The sequence below is a fragment of the Anguilla anguilla genome, chromosome 1 (genome assembly GCF_013347855.1).
Source record: "Anguilla anguilla isolate fAngAng1 chromosome 1, fAngAng1.pri, whole genome shotgun sequence".
Taxonomy (NCBI): domain Eukaryota; kingdom Metazoa; phylum Chordata; class Actinopteri; order Anguilliformes; family Anguillidae; genus Anguilla; species Anguilla anguilla.
In genome coordinates this window covers 75,705,615-75,727,903 of record NC_049201.1, presented here as the reverse complement: position 1 = coordinate 75,727,903, position 22,289 = coordinate 75,705,615, and the positions used below count along the sequence as shown (strand labels likewise).

The window sequence follows — 22,289 nt, the reverse complement described above, 5'->3', positions numbered from 1 at the left end:
GTAGATCACTCACATTGTGCAAGTTTTCCATATCAAAACAACTGGCTGGATTAGATATGTAATGACACAACTGAATTTGAAGTAGCTGATAATTGAATGACGTATGGTTGAGTTTTATTGAAATGTAACAAGAACAAGTTATAAATACAAACACATCAAAGAACAGCCTTGGCTCTTAAGGTTCAGCCAAACCAAAAATCTAGAAGGGCAACTTTGAGAGAGAGAAAAAACGCTTGAAATTGTAATAACAGTTCTTTTAAAAAACACAATTAATCTACTTCTAACAAATGCTAAACATACACTTTAACGTTACTTTCCTAATACAAGAAAATTAGACATTTTTCCTCTCTTTCCGGTGGATTATTGTTTCCCCATCTCTGCAAAACAAATGAATATAAAGCCGATGCTTTAAGCCTATATATACAAGCAAGTTCCTACGTCTACGAGTAAGAAATCCGAAAGGGAAGAAGTCCAAAGTGGGGGCGCAGGAAAGGGAGGGGGGGCATTTTGCTTCCTGCCGGGTACTCATGATTTTAACGTCTTCTCAGACTTCTGAAAAATGAGTCCATCTTTTTTTTTTTTTTTTTCTTTTTTTCTCTCCTTAAAGGTTAAAATGTTGGCTTTGGATGAAAAAAAAATTTAAATCAATAAAACAAGAAACTTTTCTCTTGCATTTAAAAAAAAAAAAAAAAAAAAAAAAAAAAAAGAATAAAAGCATTTTCATGTTTTTAAAGCCAGAAATGTCCCAAGTAAAACCACAACAGGGAAAAAAGGGAAAACCGATAAGAACAGAGTCAGAAAAGGTTGTGTGTGTGTGTGTGTGTGTGTGTGTCTGCACATGTGTGTGGGTATATACATCTCATCTTCAGGCCAGCACAGAGCGTGCTGCCGATGCACATTTCAACATGGGAGGATGGCAAGCCAGTCCCCTATGCTCAGGTTTCTTTATTTCTACTGTGTGTGACGGGTACAATGCCAATCAGCTGCTTGGTGCCAATTTCCTGTTTATTTGTTTTTCCTTTGTTTATATTGTGTGATACCCATTGGCTTTTTGTTGTTGTTGTTTGTTTGTCCTACTTCCATTGTTGCCCGTAAGAATCCTGATAAAATTCCTGGTTGTCATTATTGTAACCATAGTTACCGGAATAGTCGCCCCCTTGCTGCAGCGGCTGCTGGGCGATGGGTTGGGAGCCCCAGTTCTGCTGGTTGTTGGTCTGCCGGCGCTTGGAGTCCGGCTGGTTGTAGCCGTCGGCCTTCCGCTTCCCGCCGACGTTCCCGCCGCGGTTTCCCCGGGCGCCCCGGGCCCCGCGGCCCCTCTGCTGCTGGGACGGCCCGCCCCGGCCGCCGCGACCCCCCCTCGCGGCTCCCATGGGCGCCCCCCCGCGCTGGACGTAACCCCCGCCGCCGCCGCCGCCGCCGCGTCCGCGCGGGGGGGGAGCCCCCCGGCCGCGGGGGGGCAGGGGGGCGCCCCGGCTCACCCGGCTGCCCCGCCCCCGGGAGGAGTAGCCGCCGTCGTCGTAGCCGTAGTACGGGTCCTCGTAGCCGCCCCGGTAGTCGTGGTAGTCGTAGCCGTAGTAGTCGTCGTAGTACTCCTCGTAGCCGTAGTAGTCGGGGGGGTAGGCGTAGCCCCCCCGGCCCCCGCGGCCCCTCCCGCGCACCGGCGGCGGCGGCATCCGCGGGGGAGGGTAGTAGTAGTAGTCGTCGTACCTGGAACACGGAGAGGAGGAAGAGGGCGGCTCGTTAGCGTGCCGCTAGGCAGAGACCCAAGACCGCTAAACACGACGCTCCTCACAGGCAGGAAGTGAGAGTCGTTACGACCCCCATCCCTGTGAGAGGCACAGAGCCACAGTGGGAGGCAGTGTAGCATAATGGCTGGCTAACTGAGCTTGTGACTTAAAGGTCACAGGCTAAATTCCCTCGAGTAAGGTACTTAGCCTGAGTTGCTTCAGTGTGCATCCAGTTGTATAGATGGATAGCAAATGCAAAAACTGGCTATGTTGCTCCGGATAAGTAAAAGTAATTCTATACCACAGGAATAACAGACTAAAAGACAAGTCTCCGTTTCTCACTTGTGCTTATACCTGACAGATGAAAGTGAGTTTGATCACTGAAGGACAGCCCGTTACCATGGCCTAGACAGTGCTACACAACGGAAGGAAAATGTTTCGTTGCTATGCACAGCGTGGCCTAGGTACTGTTCTAACACAGAAGGAAGGTGAGCACTCGTTAGCACGGCCTGCTAGCACGTTAGCGCACGAGCACGACGGCTATCTCCACGGCGACTCACCCGGTGTTTCTGGTGGTCTGTCTCTGCGCCTGCCTCTCTTTCCTCTTCTTGTCCGGCGGTTTTGCCAGGACGATTTCGATCTCCTCGCCCTCCAGCTCCTTACCGTTCATCTCCTGCATCGCCTGGACACACAGCGAAAAAACATGGCGAAATTAACACCGGCCTTTCCCGCAAAAAATAACACCCACCTTCTCCTGAGAAATGAACAACAGGTGGGAAAGAGCAGTGCATAGTGGAAAGGCTCCCGGGGGTGGGACAGCAGTGCATTGTGGGAAGGCTCACGGAGGTGGGACAGAGCAGTGCATTGTGGGAAGGCTCACACATGTGGGACAGAGCAGTGTATTGTGGGAAGGCTCTCGAAGGTGGGACAGAGCAGTGCATTGTGGGAAGGCTCTCGGAGGTGGGACAGAGCAGTGCATTGTGGGAAGGCTCTCAGAGGTGGGACAGAGCAGTGTATTGTGGGAAGGCTCTCGGAGGTGGGACAGAGCAGTGCATTGTGGGAAGGCTCTCGGAGGTGGGACAGAGCAGTGCATTGTGGGAAGGCTCTCGGAGGTGGGACAGAGCAGTGTATTGTGGGAAGGCTCTCGGAGGTGGGATACTGGCCTTTACAGCGGCGTCTCGGTCTTCGAAGTGGACGAAGGCGTAGTCCTTCAGCTTCTTCACCCGCTCCAGTTTGCCGAACTGAGAGAAGGTCTTTTCCAAGAGCTCCTCCGTGACGGGCGTGGCCAGGTTCCTGACGAACAGAACCTTCACCTGGAACAGGAGGACAGAGGAGGAAGCGTCTTACCAGGGTACCCTTTCCAAAATCAGCTCTACCTCCCCAGCAGAAGCAGAACAAGTGGACATGCTACCCCTCCACCCTCCAAAGGAAAATCTAAATTTTAAACCGGGAGAGTGAGGGTAAACACTCAATAATTACAATATTAATTTAAATATATACAAACTCAAGAGAAAATTGAAAGTTTAAAAAGTTTTTTTTTTTCTTTTCTTTTTTTAAAGCTACCCCACCCCCCCCCAATTTACCCGCACAGAATAAGCGAAATGCCCCAACAATAACGCAGTGGCCTCAGGAGTCGCGGGCGAAAACGGCGGCTGACCTTGGCCATGACCTCCGGGTCGGGCTCCTCCACGGGGTCGGCCCACTCCACGGTGACGGGGTTGCCCCACACCTTCACCTTGCCGCTCATCAGCCGCCGGCGGGCCTGCGCCGCCGACTTGTGGTCCTCGTACTCCAGGAAGCAGAAGCCGCGGTTCTTCTTCTTGTCGTCCGGCTGGTGGTACAGGATCACCTCCATGAGGCCCTCTGGTGGCAGACAGCGGAACACCACGCACGGTCACACGCGCCGGTTCCAATAAAACACAGACATGCGACCCAGACAGAGGAAAATTGGAGGGAAAACATTCAGACAAAAGACGCCCCAAAACTATCAGCTCAGCCGTGTAATCAAACCAGCGTTCACAGACACAAATAACACCTTGCATATCGGGGTGAAATGAAAGCCCAGTTTTTGATTAGGCTCAGCAACACCATCATTATTCATTTAAGACATGAAGCCTGTAATTATTCCTAGGAAATGTTTTTATATATGGACTAAAAACCAGAAAAAAATAAATAAATAAAATAAAACTACCTTAAGACAAGGCGTCTAAGCTCGATCCTGGGAACCCAATGTGCATGCTGGTTTTCATTCCTACCATAATTAAAAGCTCTGCATAATAACGAGCGGTTAATTATTCTCAATTAGACACTTGGTACCTGCTGAGGGATGACTCAGTCTCTAAAGGTGCCACTGTGTCAGAAACAGCTTTGAAGAATATCAGTCCATGTTCACATCCCACAACTTTCAATCAGTCAGGTCAACTAAGGCTCTCGCTGTCCGTAGTGCGCCGTACGAGAAACGACTTGCTTAGAAAGAGGTTACATTTTTCTTGACTGATCCAATCGTAGACTGACAGGTGAAATTACTGGGAGTCCTCATTGCGGTAGGCGCGATCGCCAAAACTAAACTTTTTGAGAAATGTGTTCCGTAGCAGAGGAACTAGCAACGAGCCAAAACTGGCATTACGTTATAAGAGAAAGTGAAACCCCCCACCCCACCAATTCCCCAGGCTATATGAGCCACCCGGCTACATATACCAACACTGGATCACTCACGGATTAGATCACAGTTTCACATAGGGGCACAAGACAACAGTCCTCGGCTATCCCAAACGTGTTCATCACGAAACGTAGCTAAAATGTAAGATGGCGTAAATGTTAGGGCTAATTAAGTAATTGAGGCTCGCCGTTGTCAAGGAAACCAGAAGCAGACGCAGCCCTTGGCGCCACCCTCTGTGCCAAAGCTCGCCCGGGTGCCGTTCTTCGTTAAAAAAAAAAAAACTCTGGGTGCAAAAAAAAAAAAAAAAAAAAGAGGAGGAACATTTCCAAAATGTACAGCGTGCACTAAAGTACACGTCAGTCTCCAGAGACTTCTACACCAGAGTACAAACTGCTGAGCTGCGAAATTACTTAAGAGTAGCACAAATACGCACACTTACATCGCAGGACTTCTTGTAGTAAGCGGCCATCGCGCTTGTCAGTTAGCCAGAAAGATGGATGCATTTCACTCACTGTCAAAAATTTTCTTTTCCTCCCCCCCCAGACTTCTTAACGGACAGTTGGATATTCGAGGGTTTTTTATTAGGAGGTTTTCAACTATTTTCAGGGATGTGGGCAGACGGTGGAAACGGGAGACCTGATCTCTCACGGACCTGTCACCTTGCTGAAGTCCTCCAGGATGCTCTCCCTGGTCTTGTTCTTTGGGATCGATCCGACAAACAGACGGTTGTTCGCCACCGAGATGCACACGCCCAGGTATTTGCCCGACCGGATTTCGTAGTTGTCACACTACAGGTGGGGAGGGAGGGAGGGAAAGAAGTCTCTAGATGTCAGTTTTAACACATTTGATGAGAAAACATTTGTTCAAGAAACTGAAGCAAACCGCAAATCTACCGAAAATTCAATAAAAAAAAAAAAAACACAAATAATCATTAAACATAATCCAACATTTCGCATTTAGAAATCACAGGCAGCAGAGTAGCTTTTAACCAAGTGATCTCATACTCTAGTCCTGGAGAGGCACTGTGTCTGCTGGTTTAACTCCAGTCTTGGAGGGCCGCAGTGTCTGAAGGTTTTATTCCAGTCCTGGAGGGCCGCAGTGCCTGCAGGTTTAACTCCAGTCCTGGAGGTGCCACTGCAGTGCCTGCAGGTTTAACTCCAGTCCTGGAGGGCCGCAGTGTCTGCTGGTTTAACACCAGTCCTGGAGGTGCCGCAGTGCCTGCAGGTTTAACTCCAGTCCTGGAGGGCCACAGTGTCTGCAGGTTTAACTCCAGTCCTAGAGGGCCGCAGTGTCTGCAGGTTTAACTCCAGTCCTGGAGGGCCGCAGTGCCTGCAGGTTTAACTCCAGTCCTGGAGGTGCCGCAGTGTCTGTTGGTTTAACACCAGTCCTGGAGGTGCCGCAGTGTCTGCAGGTTTAACTCCAGTACTGTAGGGGGCGCTGTGTCTGCAAGTTTACGGTTTTCCTTCAATCAGGATTACATGTCATGTGGGCCATAGAAATAGAGGAGTATGCACTCTTTAGTTATTCAATGACTGGATCACTTCAGTGCGGAGATGCACCTAAAACCAGCAGACACAGCAACTATACAGGACTAGTTTTGGAGTCTCTTCTTCTTCAGTGCGCATTTCAGGACACATTTTGCAGGGACGTTGTCCTTTTCTCTTTTTAATGGGAACTCCCTCTAAAAATGACAGTTTAGTATGTTCTGTCTCTCGGAATAACTGGTGTAAACCTGTATTTCGTGAGTCAAAACCAAATCTGACAAATCTGCAAAACGCCATCGGAAGTGGTGCGACTGGGATATAACACCTCTACGTGAAGGGGGGGGGAGGGGTAATGTGCACTGGCAACACATCTGTCACTCTCACTATGTATCTCAAGTCACAGCCCCAACTGCAGGTGTGGAGACTTGCTATAGTTTTTAACCTGAGCTGCAGCCTCCAAATTAATTTTCTGAATAAATTCTCAAAGGGGGAGGAGTTACGCATGAGTGACATCACTGAGTGACATTTGGCGGCAGGGTTCCGTGCAATGCTCTCCGCTGTGACTCTTTGGAAATGAGTTGATAAGGCGGGGATTGCAAGACTGATTTGAAGAGTTAAGAGGGGCGGGGGGGGCGGGGGGGCGGTTCTTACAAGCTTGACGGCTTCCTGCGCCGCGTCCTTGTTGCAGAAAGTGATGAAGGCGTATCCGCGGTTCTGGCCCGAGAGCGGGTCCATCATCAGACGCAGGTCCCAGATGGGCCCCGCCTTCTCAAACAGCGGCACCAGCTCGTCCTCGTACAGGTCCCGCGGGATCTTACCCACGAACACCTGCAGCGTTACATAAGCAAGGAGAAAAAAAAACACACACACAAAAAAAAGTAAATTATTATTTTAGCAACTGCAGAACACCAACGCCCCAGAGCACAGTACACACAAAGCCCTGCAAGATAGGAGAGCTACACGTACGGCAGGTGCATTAGGACAAAAAACACAAGAGAGAGTGTGTGCATGAGTGTGTGTGTCTGTGTGCCCAAGTGTGTGTGTGTGAGTGTGTGCAAAACAGCGTGCATATGTGTGTGTGTCTGTGTGTGTGAGAGAGTGTGAGTGTGTGTGTCTATGTGTGTGAGAGAGAGAGATAGAGAGAGAGAGAGAGTGTGTGTGTGTGTGTGTGGGAGGGGTCCGCACCTCTGTTCCGACTCCAGGCTGCAGTCCTGAGTACACCTCCTCAGGTGGGGGTCCCCCGTACTTCCTCTGTCCCGTCGTAACGTCCAGAGTGTACCCCGTCCTCTCCAGGAGAGCCTGAGTGACATCACAACACCGTCATCATCATCATCACAATCGCCATCGTCCCCATCAGCTCTACAGCACAGGGGGGGCTCAGAGAGGGAATAAAACCTTGCAGGAATACTGAATCCACACACGAGAGGGGAAAATCCACCTCCGCACCTGGGGGGGGCAGAACGCTGCCAGCGGATCATAAAAATAGCCGAGCGTTTTTTTCTGCGCCGCGGCCTCTGACGCAACGTCTGACTAACGCTGCAGTTCGCACAACAAACACTTTGAGTGCAACTGCAATCGATTCCGCAATCCAGACACTGCTGCAGGCGGGCGATCGTGAGCAACCCCTGGGGTGACTGACCAAAGAGGACCGTCCTGAACAGCCTTCCTGAACGCCGACATCCCTCCGGTAATCTCATTAGCCCATTCGCTTCGGAGGTGTAAAGCCCAGGGGTCAGAATGTTAAAAAGTCCTGCCGTGCTTTTCTTCCACCCATGAGCTCAGCCAGCTGATGCATCCAATTGGTTCTGCCTCCTGGCTGAGGAATTGTGCTAAATTAGCAAATCCAGGTGCTCGGAGCAGAAACACTGGGGAGGACTCCGCTGAACTCACGAATGACAGCTGAAGACTGTCCGTGCACCCGTGTGAAAAGTTTTACTGTAGCCTGAACCGCGAGTGAACACTGGCAGCATTAGCGCAACAGAACAGAGTAACTGGAAAACAAAAGCCAACAGTCGCACCAGCTCTCCAGAAATGATCCACAATTACCCAAGGGAAGTTGTGTATCACGGCCTGGCAGGCTCACGTTTTTTTAACATGAAAGCTGGACCGGTGTGCATCCCAGAGTCACCCCTTCCCAGCTGTACAGGTATGATACCCGGCTTCGAGCTGCTCGGACAGACAGGTGGCAGAACTCGGGCCTCCGCCCCTCCAGCGCTCGCCCCTCCCGCGCTCACCTACCTTTATCTTGGACTCGTCGGGGCCCTTCGTGGATTCCTGCACTTTGCTTCCTTGTTTCTCCCTCTGCCTGTACGTCTTCATGACGCCGCAGAGAAACGCGCTTTTATTCTGAAACAAGTAGCATGGGGGGGGGGGGGGGGGGGGGGGGAGAAACATCAGTCCTGCTTTTATTCTGGAATGAGCAACATGGAGTTAAAAAGGTCAGTCCCACTTTTATTGTGAAATGAGTAGGACAGGGGGGAAACACCAGTCCCGCTTTTATTCTGAAATGAGCAGCACGGGAGAAAAAAGTTCAGCCCTGCTTTTATTGTGACATGAGCATCACAGAAAAAAAGTCAGTCCCACTTTCATTCTAAGACAAGCCACACACAAAAAACTGGGGCGTTTTTGTTCTGAAACAAGGGGCAACAAAATGTCAAACAAGGCATAAAATTAAAGCAGAAACAAGTGGGCTCAAAAGTAAAAACTATTCTTCCCATAATGCTTCACTGGACTTTCAAGGTCAGGATCACAAACACCAGTCTTGGAGGGCTGCAACATCTGCCGGCTTTTGGTGTGCTCCAGCACTTAGTCTTAATTTATGTGTCTGACGGGTCAAAAAATCCACACACCCTGTTTCCCATGCTTAAACTCCAGAAAACCAGCAGACACTGCAGCCCTCCAGAACTGGAGTTTGAGGTCCTTTCTGCAGGTAAAGCAGCACAACCACTTTCATCACAGCACTTTTCCAGAGAGACTTGTGGAAGTATGAAAATGCACTTTTTGTACGTCGCTTTGGATAAAAGCGTCTGCTAAATGAATGTAATGTAATGTAATGTATTAAGTTATGGGGGCGGGGCTGAGCCAGCAGGAGGTTGCAGGTTTAAATCCATGAGTTATGGGCCATGCCTCACCTGCACATGGGACAAATCGCTCTCCTTAAACTGCTGTAGAACGGACAGAGCCCCCTCCTCGTTAAACTCTCGCAGGGCGTCGATGGCCCTCTCGTCCAGGTCTGCGTACGCCACCAACCCTGGGAGATCACAAGCACACCAGTCACGTCTACACACATTCCCGCCTGCTCTCTCCTCTGACACATTTACTATGGACGTAAGGGTCACAGCCTTTGGACTGGCCAGTTCCGCAATAAACGCTTTAGATACTGAACAAATAAGAGGGAACTCTAAGCCATTTGTGATATCAGTGGCTCTGTGCTTGGGTCTTCAGTACTGGTCCTGGAGAGCAAGCAGTCAGTCACCGACTGCCGTTTCCACCTTCAATTCCACAGCCAGTTCAAAGCCAAGAAATCAGGCGAGGAGTTTAGTCACCGGTGCAGTCGGCCACTTAATCTGACCTATTACCGTTAGCGCGCAGAAACACAGAAGACCAGCAGAACCTGCAGCCCCCCAGAACCAAAGATGAGGACCACTGTTCTAAAATGACATCACAGTCAGCAGATCCCACAGCTAATGTTGTTGCTATGGGTTTCCCAAACGTTCTATCCTATACCAATGACCCCAGTTGAAGTCACCACCAAAACACATTACCGCAGACATGCAAGTGGGACAGCCATCCCAAACCTGTCAGTAATTTCAATTCAGCGGCCTTGCCACAACTAATGCACGGTCCGTCCTTAAAACTAAGCAGAAACGTACATGTTTCACAGATTACTCTAACTTTAACTCATCCAAAAACAAGTCTATAAGCCCAACACTCATAAATGCAGCTCACACATAAAAACGTGCAGATACGAGCTAAGCTTGATTCGCCTAGCAAGCTAATGAAGACTCACCCGTCTGGAAGATGTTGTCCAAACTCTCCGCTACTTTCTGCGGCAGGCCGGCGTCTATAAGGGTCTGGTAGTTCTCCGTGTGGGCAGTGCTCGTGTCCATCGGCTCCTCGTCGTCCTTCACCGGCGCTGAGTTGCCATTTACTTCGGCAGCCATGCTCCCGCTAAAACCCCACCGCCGGAATTCAGCAAAACAGAGGAAAAGAAACGAAGAGGCACTTAACTACAGAGGCAACAACCACTCGAAACATTTGGAACGGTCAGCTACACAAAACCATGTCTTAGTTGGGAAAGGGTCAATAACGCGGGTCATGTTCGCGGTGTGCAATGCACCTGCCAAATATCGCTCTGGCAGAATGTAGAAACCACAAGGTAATGATTCCAGTAAACTTAGTAATTCATTAATATTCGCTTTCAGTTGTGCAAAACAATGTGATGAATATAAGCTGGGGACAGATGGGTACTTCGTCTAGATCTAATCAGCATGCTATTAGTGACTACACATTAAACTTCACAAAAAATGTCAGAGTTTTGCAAAACAACTTAACGACAAGAAATACTGCAAACTAGCACGTAAACACATTGCCCTGGCTTCTTCAGCGAGGCAAGTCATTATATTATCTCCACCAATCAGCAAATTACGCAAACACATTTCATCCAGATTTAAGCTATTTCAGTTAATCGACACATTCCGGTTTATCGGTGCGACTCACGTTGATGGCCATGACATTAGTGAAAGCTATCTGACCGGGTCGCAGGCTACTTCTGAGTAGGATAGCCTAGCGGGCTAAATACCCAAAGCTGCTAGAAAACTAAAAATTACACCGCCCACGGCGTCCCCATCCCAGTGTTAATAATCCAACATTAGAGTTTCGCTGGCTAACGTTAGCCAACCATTAGCATGCCTACTCTCACTTCATGCAAACACAAGCAGTGCGCATCCGATAGAGCAGACAGACGGAGCATAGCAACTTATCATACTAAATAAGCTAAATGGAGCATCGTGGTCAATATGCCGCGGCTAAGGCTGGCAAACCATCAGCTGCGTTAGCCACCCCGCTAGCCAAACCCACTAAATAACCCATGCTGTCTACTAGGAGCAGCTAGCGAAGTTAGCCAGCAAACATCATTTGGCAAAACGAGATGCAGCAAACGTTAAAGTTGAGAATGGATGCAATGCAGAGCTTGTGGAGGACAAAGGCTAGCTATTCTGCCAATACAGACAGACAGTAGCCGTCTCTCTGTCACACTGTAACGGTACCATACGTGCGCCGTTCCGCCCCCCTCACGGTGTTCTCTCGTGGCCAATTTTCCAATACAGGCCTTGAAAATGTACAGACCCAAAAGCGTAAAAACGCACCATATTCCACACACACAGCAGCACAATGAAAAGCCTTTATGCAAGTCTGGCTGGGCTTCCAGTCACTCGTGAGCACAGATCACACGTGCAATAAATCCGCTGAGAAAATACGGACCATAAAATAAAGTCAACCGTTGAGCCCCCCAAACAAACCATCCCTCAACCATGAGGGAGAAAACAACAAACCAGCCACCCGGCGAATTCTTACCGCTCCGTTTCCACAAAAAATCTCCCGTCGCAGCCTCCTGCAGTGTGTCTCAGGGGTGTGTATCAGGAAAAAAGGCCGTTTAATTAGATCTCGGGAATTTGGGAGTGATTATTCGGATCTGCCCAGGGGAGAAGAGGGAAGAACCAAGAACAGCAGCTCCGGCGCTCGTCCACGGCACTTCCTCGCGGTCAACCCGACCCTGTCTGGAGGGTGCGCGCACGTAACGGCGGTACGGGGTCTCCCATAGCATTTCACACGGTTAATGGCGTAAGAAAATTAAGGCCCAATCGGTGTAGGGAATCTCCGAGAGTGACGAGGTGATGACCCAATCAGAGCCCGCACACCTAAATGACGACTAGATAGACGTTGCGTTGAGATTAAGGAATAATGACACGGTAAGATCCAAATCCTGTCCCGCCTAATGACAATGAAAAATCAAGTATACTGGCTAATCACAAAGAAACCAATAGCAATCCCACCTATAGCAAACCAGTTACCCATTCATGCAAGATGTTTGCATCACACCCGTACAGTTAATTTAATTCTTGCCAGTCAGGAACACAAACGCATGCTTCAAGGCAGAAACGCGGTATTGCTGTTACTTAGCATATCCAATTAAATTGGGACTAGCCACAAGGATGCCTATTCACATGTGCAGTGTTAAAAGAAGAAAAATAGCCACAAAAGTTTACATTTCTATAAACATTTATTGTTCATCCCCTTCCGCAAAATCGCTCCTCCTCAAAGCGAGCTCATACAAGCACTCCGTATTGTTTGAGGACGTCGGTGTATTTGGCGATTTTGCTCTCAACGTTCTTCTCGGCCACCTTCTTCAGCTTGAGCTCGGTCTTCTTCTTGCCGTAGCGCAGCTTGGCCTTCTCTTTCCTCTTCTCCTCCAGCGTGGCGGTGATGGCCTGGTACTTCCAGCCCACCTCGTGAGCAAGGCGTCCAAGCAGCGCAAACTGGTTCGCAGGAAGGAGTGGAGGACGGGGTGGGGAGGGGGTAGTGACAGGGGCAACAAAACAAAAAAATTCACCAAAGATTAGGGACAGCAAATGGATGCCTGCTCCATCTGAATCGTGCAGTGGTATTTTTGATAAGTAAACTAGATTATTCAAGTACTGGCCCGCTCAAGTTAACAATAGGGGGGCAGTTTTTTTGGGGGGGGTGGGGGGGGTTGTATTGCTGTTGGTCTCAGATGGTAGTGCATGTGAAGTATTCTCATGGTCGTTAAACTCGAATACTCAATGGTGGGAAATCATCACTGACGCTCAGCTCTAGTAGAGGTAAAATGGGGGATTCTGACAGGTCGAAATCACGTTGGCGCACTTCCTGTGGACTTACCTTACGGGTGGGCTTCAGCCGCACGATCTTCAGAGCAGCAGGCACCACCATACGCTTCCTCTGCACAGGGAGAACGCAACAAGCCATCAGCCACGCATTCAAGATGGCCGCCTCCTCGCAGCAGAAAGCTTACGTTCAATGTTGTCTCAGATATTATGAGGTTTTCTCACGTTGGATATTCGAACAAGGTAGGTAAGGTCATATTGGCATCATTGACAACATCATAGGCCCAAACGGGCTTGGGTTAGACGGGACACTTCAGTGTCCCAGTGGGAGGTGCACTCACTTTGTCATAAGGAGGGGGGATTCCGTCGAACACCTTCAGCCTGTCCAGCGCAGCCTGGCCTCTCTTGGTCTTATGGGGGAGCATGCCTGTTGGTTTGTGAGGGGGGGGGAAGCTTTTAGGACAGAAATTCAAAACAATTCTTGAAGAACATTTCAGCCTTTTTTGCCTCCCCATCGGCAGATTTCTTTATGTTCCAACTTCACTTTACATGTTACTTTTAACGATGACAGCATGTACATCCCAATGCCTTTTCAACATATATGCTTTATATTTAAAAAAATAAATAAAAGCACTGCATGGAAAGCACATCAAATAAACATACTGCATGCTCGACACCGCAATGAATGACACCCAAATTAGACTGTTAAACTCAAATACTCAACTCAACGTTCACAATATTCACATGCAGTACAGGTTGAACGCCTCTTTTTACGATTAGTACTTTGGCTTCGTACGCCTGCAAGGCTACCTATGTTTTCGTTATAACAGTTATTGTATAACGGCATACTTTAGTGTATTTTTGTCTACTGGTTACTGTGGCAACACCGTGGCCCTTCCCCAGAACTCAGCAGTCAGATCCATAGTTTGGCTCATCAACGTGGGATCAGATTCGGGATAATGGGACTCATCACAGTTCAGGGAAGGGAGCCACCGCCACTCGAAACTTCGAAGGCACCACATCGGCCAATCGCCGCCTCCGCCACCCATGACCTCACCTCTCACGGTCCTCCAGAAGATGCGGCTAGGAGCTCTGAAATGGTAGGGCCCACGGGAGGGGTTGGTGTTCATCCTTTTGCGGAGGAAAGCCAGGTATTTCACTGTTGAGAAGACGAAGAGCAAACGCACAGCAGTTAGCCAAAAGCCCACAGTCACCACCTTTAACCAAGGTCAGCATCGCCCAGTATGAAGAAAGCATCACACTGTCCATAATTTTTTTGTTATTTATTTTTTTAAAGCCAGTTTTCCTCCAATCTTCCTCAGCCATGTGAATGACTTTTCACACAGGCTAATAGTTTGTTTCCTCTGAGCCAATTGGTCTGAAGCCTACGTGGGCAGGGACCCATAGTTTAACCCACTCCAATGCAAACGCAACAACCCCACGTTCTACTAAGTTATGAACTTATTAAAAAGTCACAGACAAGGGCCCGCATTTGTTCAGTGGCTTCTGGGACGCAAACCTGTATGCTCTGAAGTGCACAAAAAGAATAGTTTTGAGGTGCTTTGGAAACCAGCGCCATTTTGGCTCATACTGCTGTAGGTCTCAGATGGTAGTGCATGTCAGGTATTCTCATGGTCGTTAAACTCGAATACCAAACGGTGGGAAATCATCACCGACACTCAGCAGGAAGCAGGCACAGTCCAAGCAACCTCGCCAGCTGTGTGACAAACCCAGACGCGCAGTCTCGCCAAATTTAAAACGGTTCGCTCCAAAACAAACAAAGGTCCCAGGACACCCTTTGCTTGCTCAAGGCTAATGTCTGCCCAAGTCACAGAAACCCATGAACAACTGTCAGGGTCGCAACTGACCTACTGGGCCCGAAAACAAGAACAGGCGCAGCTCACATTACGAAGCAGTCCAGTGGGCTGAACTGCAAGCCTGCTGACCCCTCACCCAGCCGGGTGATGTCATAGATGGGGGGCATTGTTTGGGAATAGCAGGAAAGCTGTAATGCAATGGGGTTTTTTTTTCCCATGATGCATTAGGCGCACAGGCTTTTGTGCACACTTGCGCACGTTCATACACAAAGTTTTAGGCAACAATGAAGTGACACTTAATGATGTGTAAAGGGGAGACTGAGAATATTAGGCTGCAAGCCGCAGATGGGCGTGAGGACAGTTTCAGATGGAGCAGAAGTGGAGCTCGCGAAGGCGTGAAGAACAGAGTTCAGTATCAGGGCAGCCGAGGCAGAGGTTCTCAGCAGGACACGGATACTCAAATATGGACCTCGAATCCAAATCAGGGCCATATTTCCTCCACCCACCCACCCCAAGGTAATTAACTTGACAAGTACTGCTACTGACTGGCCAGACTATTCACACCCGATGTAAAGGTAAAGGGAGGGTGGAAAACGTGCAGTACTTGGGACATTGAGGGCTGTGAGTTGACCACCAGGGATGTAGGAGATCACAGGTTTTCCTTTTTTTTTAACCAAACAAATTGACACTGACACGAACACATCAGCAGCTCCAGGGCGCTGCACCCAGACCCTTCACAACTTTGCGCACACACCTGCAACAGGACAGTTTGAGAGGGGGGATACTACTCACGTTTGTTGCGATAGAAGTTTCCGGAGATGTTGATCCCCTCACATCTTACCACCACAACTTTGTGGCCTGTAAAATGAGCATTCCAACATCAGACACACAAAAGGCTTATTTCCCATTAAAATACCATTTCCCAGGACTGCACTCTCCAACACACACACGTACATTTATATGTAGGTTAGAGCTTAACAGCAAACTGCTTTGCAGAGCAGTATAAATATTTCATTGGTCTAAAAACTAGCACTACATATGTCCTGAATCAATTTCACAAAAATGCCTGGCAATTCACACTATACTAGGGACTAAAACAACCATTTCAACCAGTGCATTACTGAAATCTCTTGGCCTAAGATTCAAATTCTCTGCAAAACTCTACAATCGCCTTATTGGTTACACTTCGTAATCAGCAATAATGCCGGCCACTTTAACTACCGTTAAATCAATCCTAAATATGATTAAGAGTTAAGAATCCATCCCACGTGTTCACCCACGTCTGTGAAAAGCGAGTGGTCGGCGTGGCCAGCAACATTCTTTTGTGTAACCAGACTTAACGGTAATATTTATTTGTAAAAAAAATCCAGTAGTCTTACCCAGCAGAACCTGCTTCGCCACAATGGCGGCCAGGCGACCAAGGAGATGCCCCCTGCCGTCAAGCAGCAGAACCTTTGAGAGTCCAGAGAAGACGTGGGTTAGGGAGACGAATCACCTGCAGCGTCGGACTTAACTTACAGCTAGCTAGCGCTAGCTACTTTACAGAGCTGCTTCATTGTCTCAGATGGTAGTGCATGTGAAGTATTCTCATGGTCGCTAAACTCGAATACCAACTTGTGGAAAAACATCACCGACAATCAGCAGTTTTGTTGCACTTAAACGTCGTTAATAATGCCATTAGCTAAACGTGTGGTTAAGCACGGACGACGAGTCGCACGTCACGTTAACGTCTCGCCATCCCATGTCTGTCCAATATAGCTTGAAATAATCGGTTGTGTCACAAAGTGCGGCGTTGAAATACTGCCATATAGTTTCATTTATCTAGGTTGGCCAGTTGTGAATGTTTCGCGTCTGCGCTCAACTGCACACAAACACCCAGCTAGCCAATGCCCAGGCCCAAGTTACCAGCATGAAATCACAACATTAACATGGCAAGAAACGTTAGTTTTCAGCGAAGAGCCACAAAATAGTAGAGTTTACTCAATAATTGAAATAACGAGAAAGGTCCTACATCAACATGATCTAAACTTAATCTGTAGTCACTGTACAAGTACCCAGTTAAGCGCATGGGGCCTGGCGGCGTGTCACGATTACATCCGAGTAAATCCATGGACGTCAATGTGATCAAGCGGCAGCACAAGATAACCTCAAAATGTCATCATACAGCCACATAAATTCCACGGGATTTCACGAAACACAAAATAATACACAAAAGAACGCACACGCAGTATAAAAACACGGCAATCGTCACGTTTAGTTCCATTTTCCAGTCTGTTTTAGTGTAGCACCATCCCGTACCTTATTGAATCGGTCCGCCATGATGTCGGAAAAGAAAGGGCGACGGGGCTGCTTGCTGTAGAAATCAGGGGCGTGGGCGGAGCTTGTGCGGTGGAGAGACTCTAAAAGCCATGCGCAATACCGCCCAACGAATAGCTATCACTTCGTTTTTACTACAAGTAAAGACGGAAATGACTGGTAGTGCGGAGACCTCGTGGCGCAACGGTAGCGCGTCTGACTCCAGATCAGAAGGCTGCGTGTTCAAATCACGTCGGGGTCATGTTTATCGTTTTCCTCTTCCATCTTTTATAGTGTTCGTCTTCGACATTTACGTTACTGTCCCCGGTGATATGCTTAAAACTGTTCGGCAGGCCTGATTGTCAAACCTGGATCCGCATTGTTTCCTTGCCTCCCGGATAAGTGCTCCGCGTTGTCCGTGGTGCGTAGTTTCCTACTACCGAACGGGCTGAAGTTCAACAGCTTGCTTGTTAACAAAAATGCATTTTCATCCTCACTGCAAACTGTTGTGGTACAAAATTATGAACTATAACAAAGCCAGAGTGGCTAATGTGCAGAGGATGAAAGCTACGTTGAACTTCTGCAAATCCATGTATTACACTACGCTTGTCCTAAGCGATTTTGCTAGAAAGGCTCCACAAAGTTTTTCCGTTTTCACATTCAAAGTTCAAGTAACTTTGGAACCCTTTTATCTTCCTTATGGGTTGCATTCCACCCTGAAGAGGGTTATGTACAACGTACTTTTAGTATCTGGAAAACTATAAAGGTGGACGTTGAACGTGAATTTGCCCGACTCCATTACCAATTGCACTTCAGACAACGCCTTTGCACACTTGCGCGCGCACACACCCATGAAAAAATAACTTCAAAAAAATATTTTAAACCACTCTGAATAGTTCCTGTAAGAGTACTACTCACGGTGTGAGCAGTAATCTCTCCATAATCACTATTTGCGCCAGTATTCCACGGGAACACACGATCTGTGGAGACTTCTGACATTGGCTTAATATTAATAACTTTATTTGTATAGCTTTTTCTCACAATTGGTCAAAGCTCTTTATACAAAGCACATACAAAAAATATATCAGCATTCTAAAGTCAGCAAAGTAAAACATCAACTATAAAAGCAGGAATATTCTGGTGGAACAAAAACATTTTCGGAGATTTCTGAAACGTAAGTTTTCGCACTACCCACTAAAGCCGGAGAAGCTTAAAGCACACTTGTCTACGTGTTTTAACATGAAAAAGAATGGGCCACAAAATGGAAGATTGTCGCTTGCAGGTTTATGTTCACCAAGATACCAGCATTTACCCGTTCTTCAGTTTGTGCAACTGGAAACATTTCTGAATGAGGCTGAATGGCAAAGTATTTAATATGCACTGAAAAAATATCACCAAAAAAAGGAAATGAAAACTTAATTTTTGGAAAATAACAGGTGTATTTTATTGTCTGACTCGAGTGTGTACAGTCACAAATCACAAATGAGACGAGTAACAATGAAAACTGTGCAGGTTTCACCGAGTCAGGTCCGGCTTTGGAATCTCAGATTTGATTTGTCAGACATCTTTTTTTGTGGTCGTGCAGAGGGTGGGGAAGGGGGGTTGGGCAGGGGGTGGGAGGAATGGGGTATCTGCCTAGAGATGTCAGTCATCGTGCTTGAGCTTCCGGATCTTTCCCACGTGCCTGTCGATCTCTCTCTGCATTCGCTCGATCTCCTTCTTGTGGTGGTCGATCTCTTCCTGGTGGTGCTGCTTGAGGGCAGCCAACTGCTCCTTCTCCTTCATCCTATGGGGGGGGGGGGGGGGGTAACCATGGTAACACAGCCGCAGCATCATCTTATGGTGCATCGCTTTGGGCAAGGGGGTTGTGATCTGGATCCGACTGGCCAATGCAGTAATGCGGCTGTTAAGCCAGCAGGACAGATGTGCGTTAACCTGCCATCCCTTCTGCATAACCTGACCACCTTTACTGAGAGAGTACAGTGGTCCACACTCACACAAACACGAGGAAACCACTGGCACCGGATTACATCAGGTCCTGGTAGAGACACTGACCCCTCAGGTGACCGCACATGCAAAGGGTAGGTGGACCACGGGGGAAAGGGGGGTTATATGGCATAGGGACAGATGGAGAGCGAGGTAGAGAGAGACGGAAAGAGAGGGAGAGGAAGAAGGGGAGGGAGGGAGGTAGAGACAGAGAGAAGGAGAGACAGGAAGAGAAAAGTCTGCTGGGATGCTGTGCTTACCTGAAGTAGCGCTCCTCCTCGGCTGCCTGCTTCTTTCCGAAGGCTCCGCCCGCCTCTCTCACAGATCCCCCACCCCCTCCGCCCTTTCCAGCTCCTTTACCCAGCTCACCCAGCTGCATCATGGGATACACGGGCGTATCACACAGACGCGCAATCGTACAGCAGCGGACACGTGCAGACACACCGTCACACAAACAGACACGCACAAGCAATGTGGGTTATTTTACATACTGCAGGTATGCCAAAGACAACAGCATCTTCGAAAAGTCATCATAATACTGGACATTTAATAACTTTCCATGCAGTGATGTATGTGTCAACAGTGCCCAGAAGTCAGTCATTTAAGGTTTTGACTACATTGACTCACAGAATGATTTCTTGAGCTCAAGAGACTGCTTGTTCTGAGTCTAGTCAAATACAGGCTAAACATAATTGTATTAGGAATGTAGTTCTATTTACTGAACAAAAAAGTGTGTCAAATATCAACACAGACAGCAGCCTACAGAAATTCAGTTTAACAACCCTGAAATATACAATCACTGTTTCTGCAGACTGGAGTTGTATAATTTGATGGTGTCCTCTGTACACAAGGGAATCTAAACACCATATGCCAAACTGTATGTGTGTGTGACAAGTAAAAACGGTTCAACAGGGGAGGTCGGTGGCAGTGCTTTTTCAGAGACGCTCGTGAGAAGGTAATCAGGTTTAAAACCATCCCAGCCAACGTTGCTGACATGTAGTGGCAATGTTATCACTGACAAAACATTTCAGTAACACTGTGAAAACATTTTGTGTATCCCTTCACCGGTCAAAGTGTTGCGCAAGTTTGTTGACGATTGTTTGCTGGACACGGTCCGGTGTAACAGCGACACGAAAGTACCTGTGGGCATTCAGCAAGCGACACGGCCGTGCAGACGACAACACAATAACGTCACATTGGGGACCTGTTGTTGACTATTGTGCGGGACAATGCATTCTCAGTCTAAAGGCTGTCTATAAATGGATCTTAATGGTTTCAGTCGCTATTCTCCCACGTGTGCGATGTAGACAATTTAATAAAATTCCTCTGCTATTACCCAGTTCGTCCACACAACAGACGGTAAATTTATTTAACGCAGAAATTATGTACAATATACGTACATTGCATGTGTTATAGTGTAGCTGCATAGACCGCAAATAGCAGCACCAGCCTGTTAAATAATTTGTGGGTAACAGCTGAAGTGTGCCAAGGGTTGAAACAGCTCTTCTGTCCTAGACAAACGACCAACGCCACTCACAGTAGCGTCGCACGTCTGTTTTACCACTGCCTTCCCTATTCTGAGGTTCAGGCGCCCACGGTTTACGCGCATGTCCGCTGGCCCTCTTCGACAATGTCAACCAACTGTTAGAACTAATCTCGAGTGAAACTGAAGAGCTAGCTGTGTGCGTGGCTGTGGCTGCGGCTGCGATGTGCAACCAACAACAGCTTTCAAACTGATAAAATCACGACCGCATTCTGTGCAGCATAGCTGACGTTATTAAGATTTGCGGTCAACAACACACTGCACGAACGGATTTTCGCGAGCAGTGGCACAATTATACATTAAATCAATTATGTTTACACAAGGCAATGCAACAAAACGTTAAGACTGGGTTCAGTGTCAAAATAACACAGTGGCGATGAGCTATTTATCTGAACCGTGTATTTCCAAAACCTTTGCCCTTGGTTTATCGCAATATCGTTTTAATATCCGGACGGCACAAAATTCTTCCGCTCATCACCAGCTCGTGTAAAATGTGTGGTCGGCTACACTATTACCTGGTCGGATGACATTCTGATCTGCGTGGCCAGGAAGCCCCTAAAATTCAGTCTTAGTAGTCTTGCCATGTCTAGGCCAGTGATACCAATGAATACGAGAGTCTCAGTTTGCCCTTGTCCATTTTCATGGAACAAGGCCAGCAAGGAATCTACCATTTACTCACACGGGGTGGATCCAAAAAATAGGGTGTGTAATGCTGCGCAAGGTCACTTGAGATTCTCTTAATGAAAATAAACAGTAAACTATAAAAAATATATATTTGAATAATGAAAGGCTTAGACTTTAAAAGTCGTCCAGGAAACGCATTTAAAGACTTAATCAATAACCCTGCTTAATGGTATGGTCGGCACGTGGGCAACAGTTTATATTTGTCGTTTTTAAAGCACCTGAGCACTAGAGGGCGCTAATTAAATGGGACAAGAATCGGGAACCCAGGGTTAGCAAATGTTTTGTGAAGGTTTCCAGAATGGGACCGTTCTTATACATTTATAATACAAACGTTTTTATAAAGTCGTTATACACAGACTTGACATACACTATTCGGGGTGGCTGTGTTCATTAGACCTAAAAACAGGTGCGGCGAAGACCCAGCTAACTCAAAATGGTTGAGACAAAATGCCGACATGAGGATTCTTTTCTTAAAAAGTGCATTCAGGTCACTTCCAGGTCTGGTTGCCAAGGCAAAGGAGTAAACGTAATGTATTTTGATTAGTCTTGAGAGCGGTCTGAACAACCAGCAACCATTGCAATTAGCAATGTTAGAATAAATAGGCGACAAATCTACATTGCGTTTATGGGTTGTAAAGTATCCAATCCCCCTACGTAGGGAACCAGGGACAATTCATTGTATTGTACCTAGGCATGCATGCCACAGCAAAAGAACTCCAGATACAATTCATGACGGGTTGTGTCTCACATTTTTTCAGGGACACTAATGTTCTAGAATAAACCTGAGATATCCAAAGAATCAGACTGACATAATTTTACAGCGCAGAAGACACAAGCATATTCTCTTAACTTTTCATATGTATCAATCTCATTTTGCTATTATTCATTTAACTTTAGAGATTGGCTCCAACATCACTTCCTGTTAATCAGCATGGAGTTCCTGTGTGGGTCACTGATATGTTGCAGTTTGCACACTTCTTAGAACGCAGATAGTCGCTGTAGTCTTGTCTTTGCTGACAACCTTCAATCCATGACAGGTGCACCTTTGGATGGAAATATTTTGTGATATGCTATTAAATAATGTACTGTTCGAACACAATTTGTAAAAAATAAGATTACTTATGCTATTCAATAATTTATCATTCATACAAAACTTGTAAGATTAGCTATTGTTCAATACTATTGTACTAAAAGTACTATCCACTCAAAACTGAAATAACAGTATTATCAG

At 47.4% G+C, this 22,289-nt stretch overlaps 3 protein-coding genes and 6 non-coding genes across 10 annotated transcripts; 1 reads left to right on the top strand and 8 right to left on the bottom strand.

Moving 5' to 3' along the window:
* Positions 1–86: 86 nt before the first annotated feature.
* LOC118227584 (heterogeneous nuclear ribonucleoprotein R) lies at positions 87–11,665 on the bottom strand. Of its 2 annotated transcripts, none has more exons than XM_035418200.1 (11): positions 11,445–11,665; positions 9,880–10,040; positions 9,002–9,120; positions 8,109–8,216; positions 7,056–7,169; positions 6,522–6,698; positions 5,039–5,174; positions 3,385–3,590; positions 2,891–3,040; positions 2,288–2,409; positions 87–1,707 (listed from the first exon to the last, which is right to left on the bottom strand). In XM_035418200.1, exons 2-11 carry the CDS (start codon positions 10,031–10,033, stop codon positions 1,074–1,076), a joined length of 1,920 nt encoding a protein of 639 aa, XP_035274091.1. In that variant the 5' UTR covers positions 10,034–10,040; positions 11,445–11,665; the 3' UTR covers positions 87–1,073. The 2 variants fall into 2 exon arrangements, with proteins under 2 accessions (XP_035274091.1, XP_035274099.1); XM_035418208.1 differs by lacking the exon at positions 11,445–11,665 and adding an exon at positions 11,237–11,385.
* A 466-nt stretch (positions 11,666–12,131) lies between these two features.
* On the bottom strand, positions 12,132–17,080 carry rpl13a (ribosomal protein L13a). Its single transcript, XM_035418223.1, has 7 exons — positions 16,849–17,080; positions 15,930–16,002; positions 15,343–15,408; positions 13,791–13,892; positions 13,075–13,160; positions 12,789–12,848; positions 12,132–12,406 (listed from the first exon to the last, which is right to left on the bottom strand). Exons 1-7 carry the CDS (start codon positions 16,867–16,869, stop codon positions 12,197–12,199), a joined length of 618 nt encoding a protein of 205 aa, XP_035274114.1. The 5' UTR covers positions 16,870–17,080; the 3' UTR covers positions 12,132–12,196.
* LOC118215545 lies at positions 12,633–12,717 on the bottom strand. Its single transcript, XR_004762839.1, has one exon. It is a non-coding gene; the product is annotated as a small nucleolar RNA Z195/SNORD33/SNORD32 family (small nucleolar RNA).
* LOC118215560 lies at positions 12,928–13,009 on the bottom strand. The gene has a single exon (XR_004762845.1). It is a non-coding gene; the product is annotated as a small nucleolar RNA SNORD34 (small nucleolar RNA).
* Positions 13,637–13,711, bottom strand: LOC118215595. Its single transcript, XR_004762852.1, has one exon. It is a non-coding gene; the product is annotated as a small nucleolar RNA SNORD50 (small nucleolar RNA).
* Positions 14,330–14,414, bottom strand: LOC118215553. The gene has a single exon (XR_004762840.1). It is a non-coding gene; the product is annotated as a small nucleolar RNA Z195/SNORD33/SNORD32 family (small nucleolar RNA).
* LOC118215538 lies at positions 16,105–16,188 on the bottom strand. The gene has a single exon (XR_004762838.1). It is a non-coding gene; the product is annotated as a small nucleolar RNA Z195/SNORD33/SNORD32 family (small nucleolar RNA).
* trnaw-cca lies at positions 17,036–17,107 on the top strand. Its single transcript has one exon. It is a non-coding gene; the product is annotated as a tRNA-Trp (tRNA).
* Positions 17,108–17,843: 736 nt separating this feature from the next.
* Positions 17,844–21,046, bottom strand: atp5if1b (ATP synthase inhibitory factor subunit 1b). The gene is made up of 3 exons (XM_035418234.1): positions 20,890–21,046; positions 19,092–19,204; positions 17,844–18,631 (listed from the first exon to the last, which is right to left on the bottom strand). The coding sequence occupies exons 1-3, from the start codon at positions 21,043–21,045 to the stop codon at positions 18,490–18,492; spliced, it is 411 nt and encodes a 136-aa protein (XP_035274125.1). The 5' UTR covers position 21,046; the 3' UTR covers positions 17,844–18,489.
* Between the last annotated feature and the right edge of the window lie 1,243 nt (positions 21,047–22,289).

Excerpts from the sequence above, each read along its gene's own strand:
- LOC118227584 (XM_035418200.1), bottom strand. The coding sequence starts at position 10,033 with ATGGCTGCCGAAGTAAATGGCAACTCAGCGCCGGTGAAGGACGACGAG. Across the intron at positions 3,591-5,038 it reads GGACTTCAGCAAGGTGACAG|AGGGCCTCATGGAGGTGATC; the intron begins GTCCGTGAGAGA and ends GTCTGCCACCAG. Across the intron at positions 3,041-3,384 it reads ACCCGGAGGTCATGGCCAAG|GTGAAGGTTCTGTTCGTCAG; the intron begins GTCAGCCGCCGT and ends CTCCTGTTCCAG.
- rpl13a (XM_035418223.1), bottom strand. The coding sequence starts at position 16,869 with ATGGCGGACCGATTCAATAAG. Across the intron at positions 13,893-15,342 it reads AAACTTCTATCGCAACAAAC|TGAAATACCTGGCTTTCCTC; the intron begins GTGAGTAGTATC and ends TCTTCTCAACAG. Across the intron at positions 12,849-13,074 it reads TCCCCCCTCCTTATGACAAA|AGGAAGCGTATGGTGGTGCC; the intron begins GTGAGTGCACCT and ends CTCCCTGTGCAG.
- atp5if1b (XM_035418234.1), bottom strand. The coding sequence starts at position 21,045 with ATGGTAGATTCCTTGCTGGCCTTGTTCCATGAAAATGGACAAGGGCAA. Across the intron at positions 19,205-20,889 it reads TCAGAATGTCATCCGACCAG|CTGGGTGAGCTGGGTAAAGG; the intron begins GTAATAGTGTAG and ends CCCATGATGCAG. Across the intron at positions 18,632-19,091 it reads GAGGAGGAGCGCTACTTCAG|GATGAAGGAGAAGGAGCAGT; the intron begins GTAAGCACAGCA and ends CCCCCCCCATAG.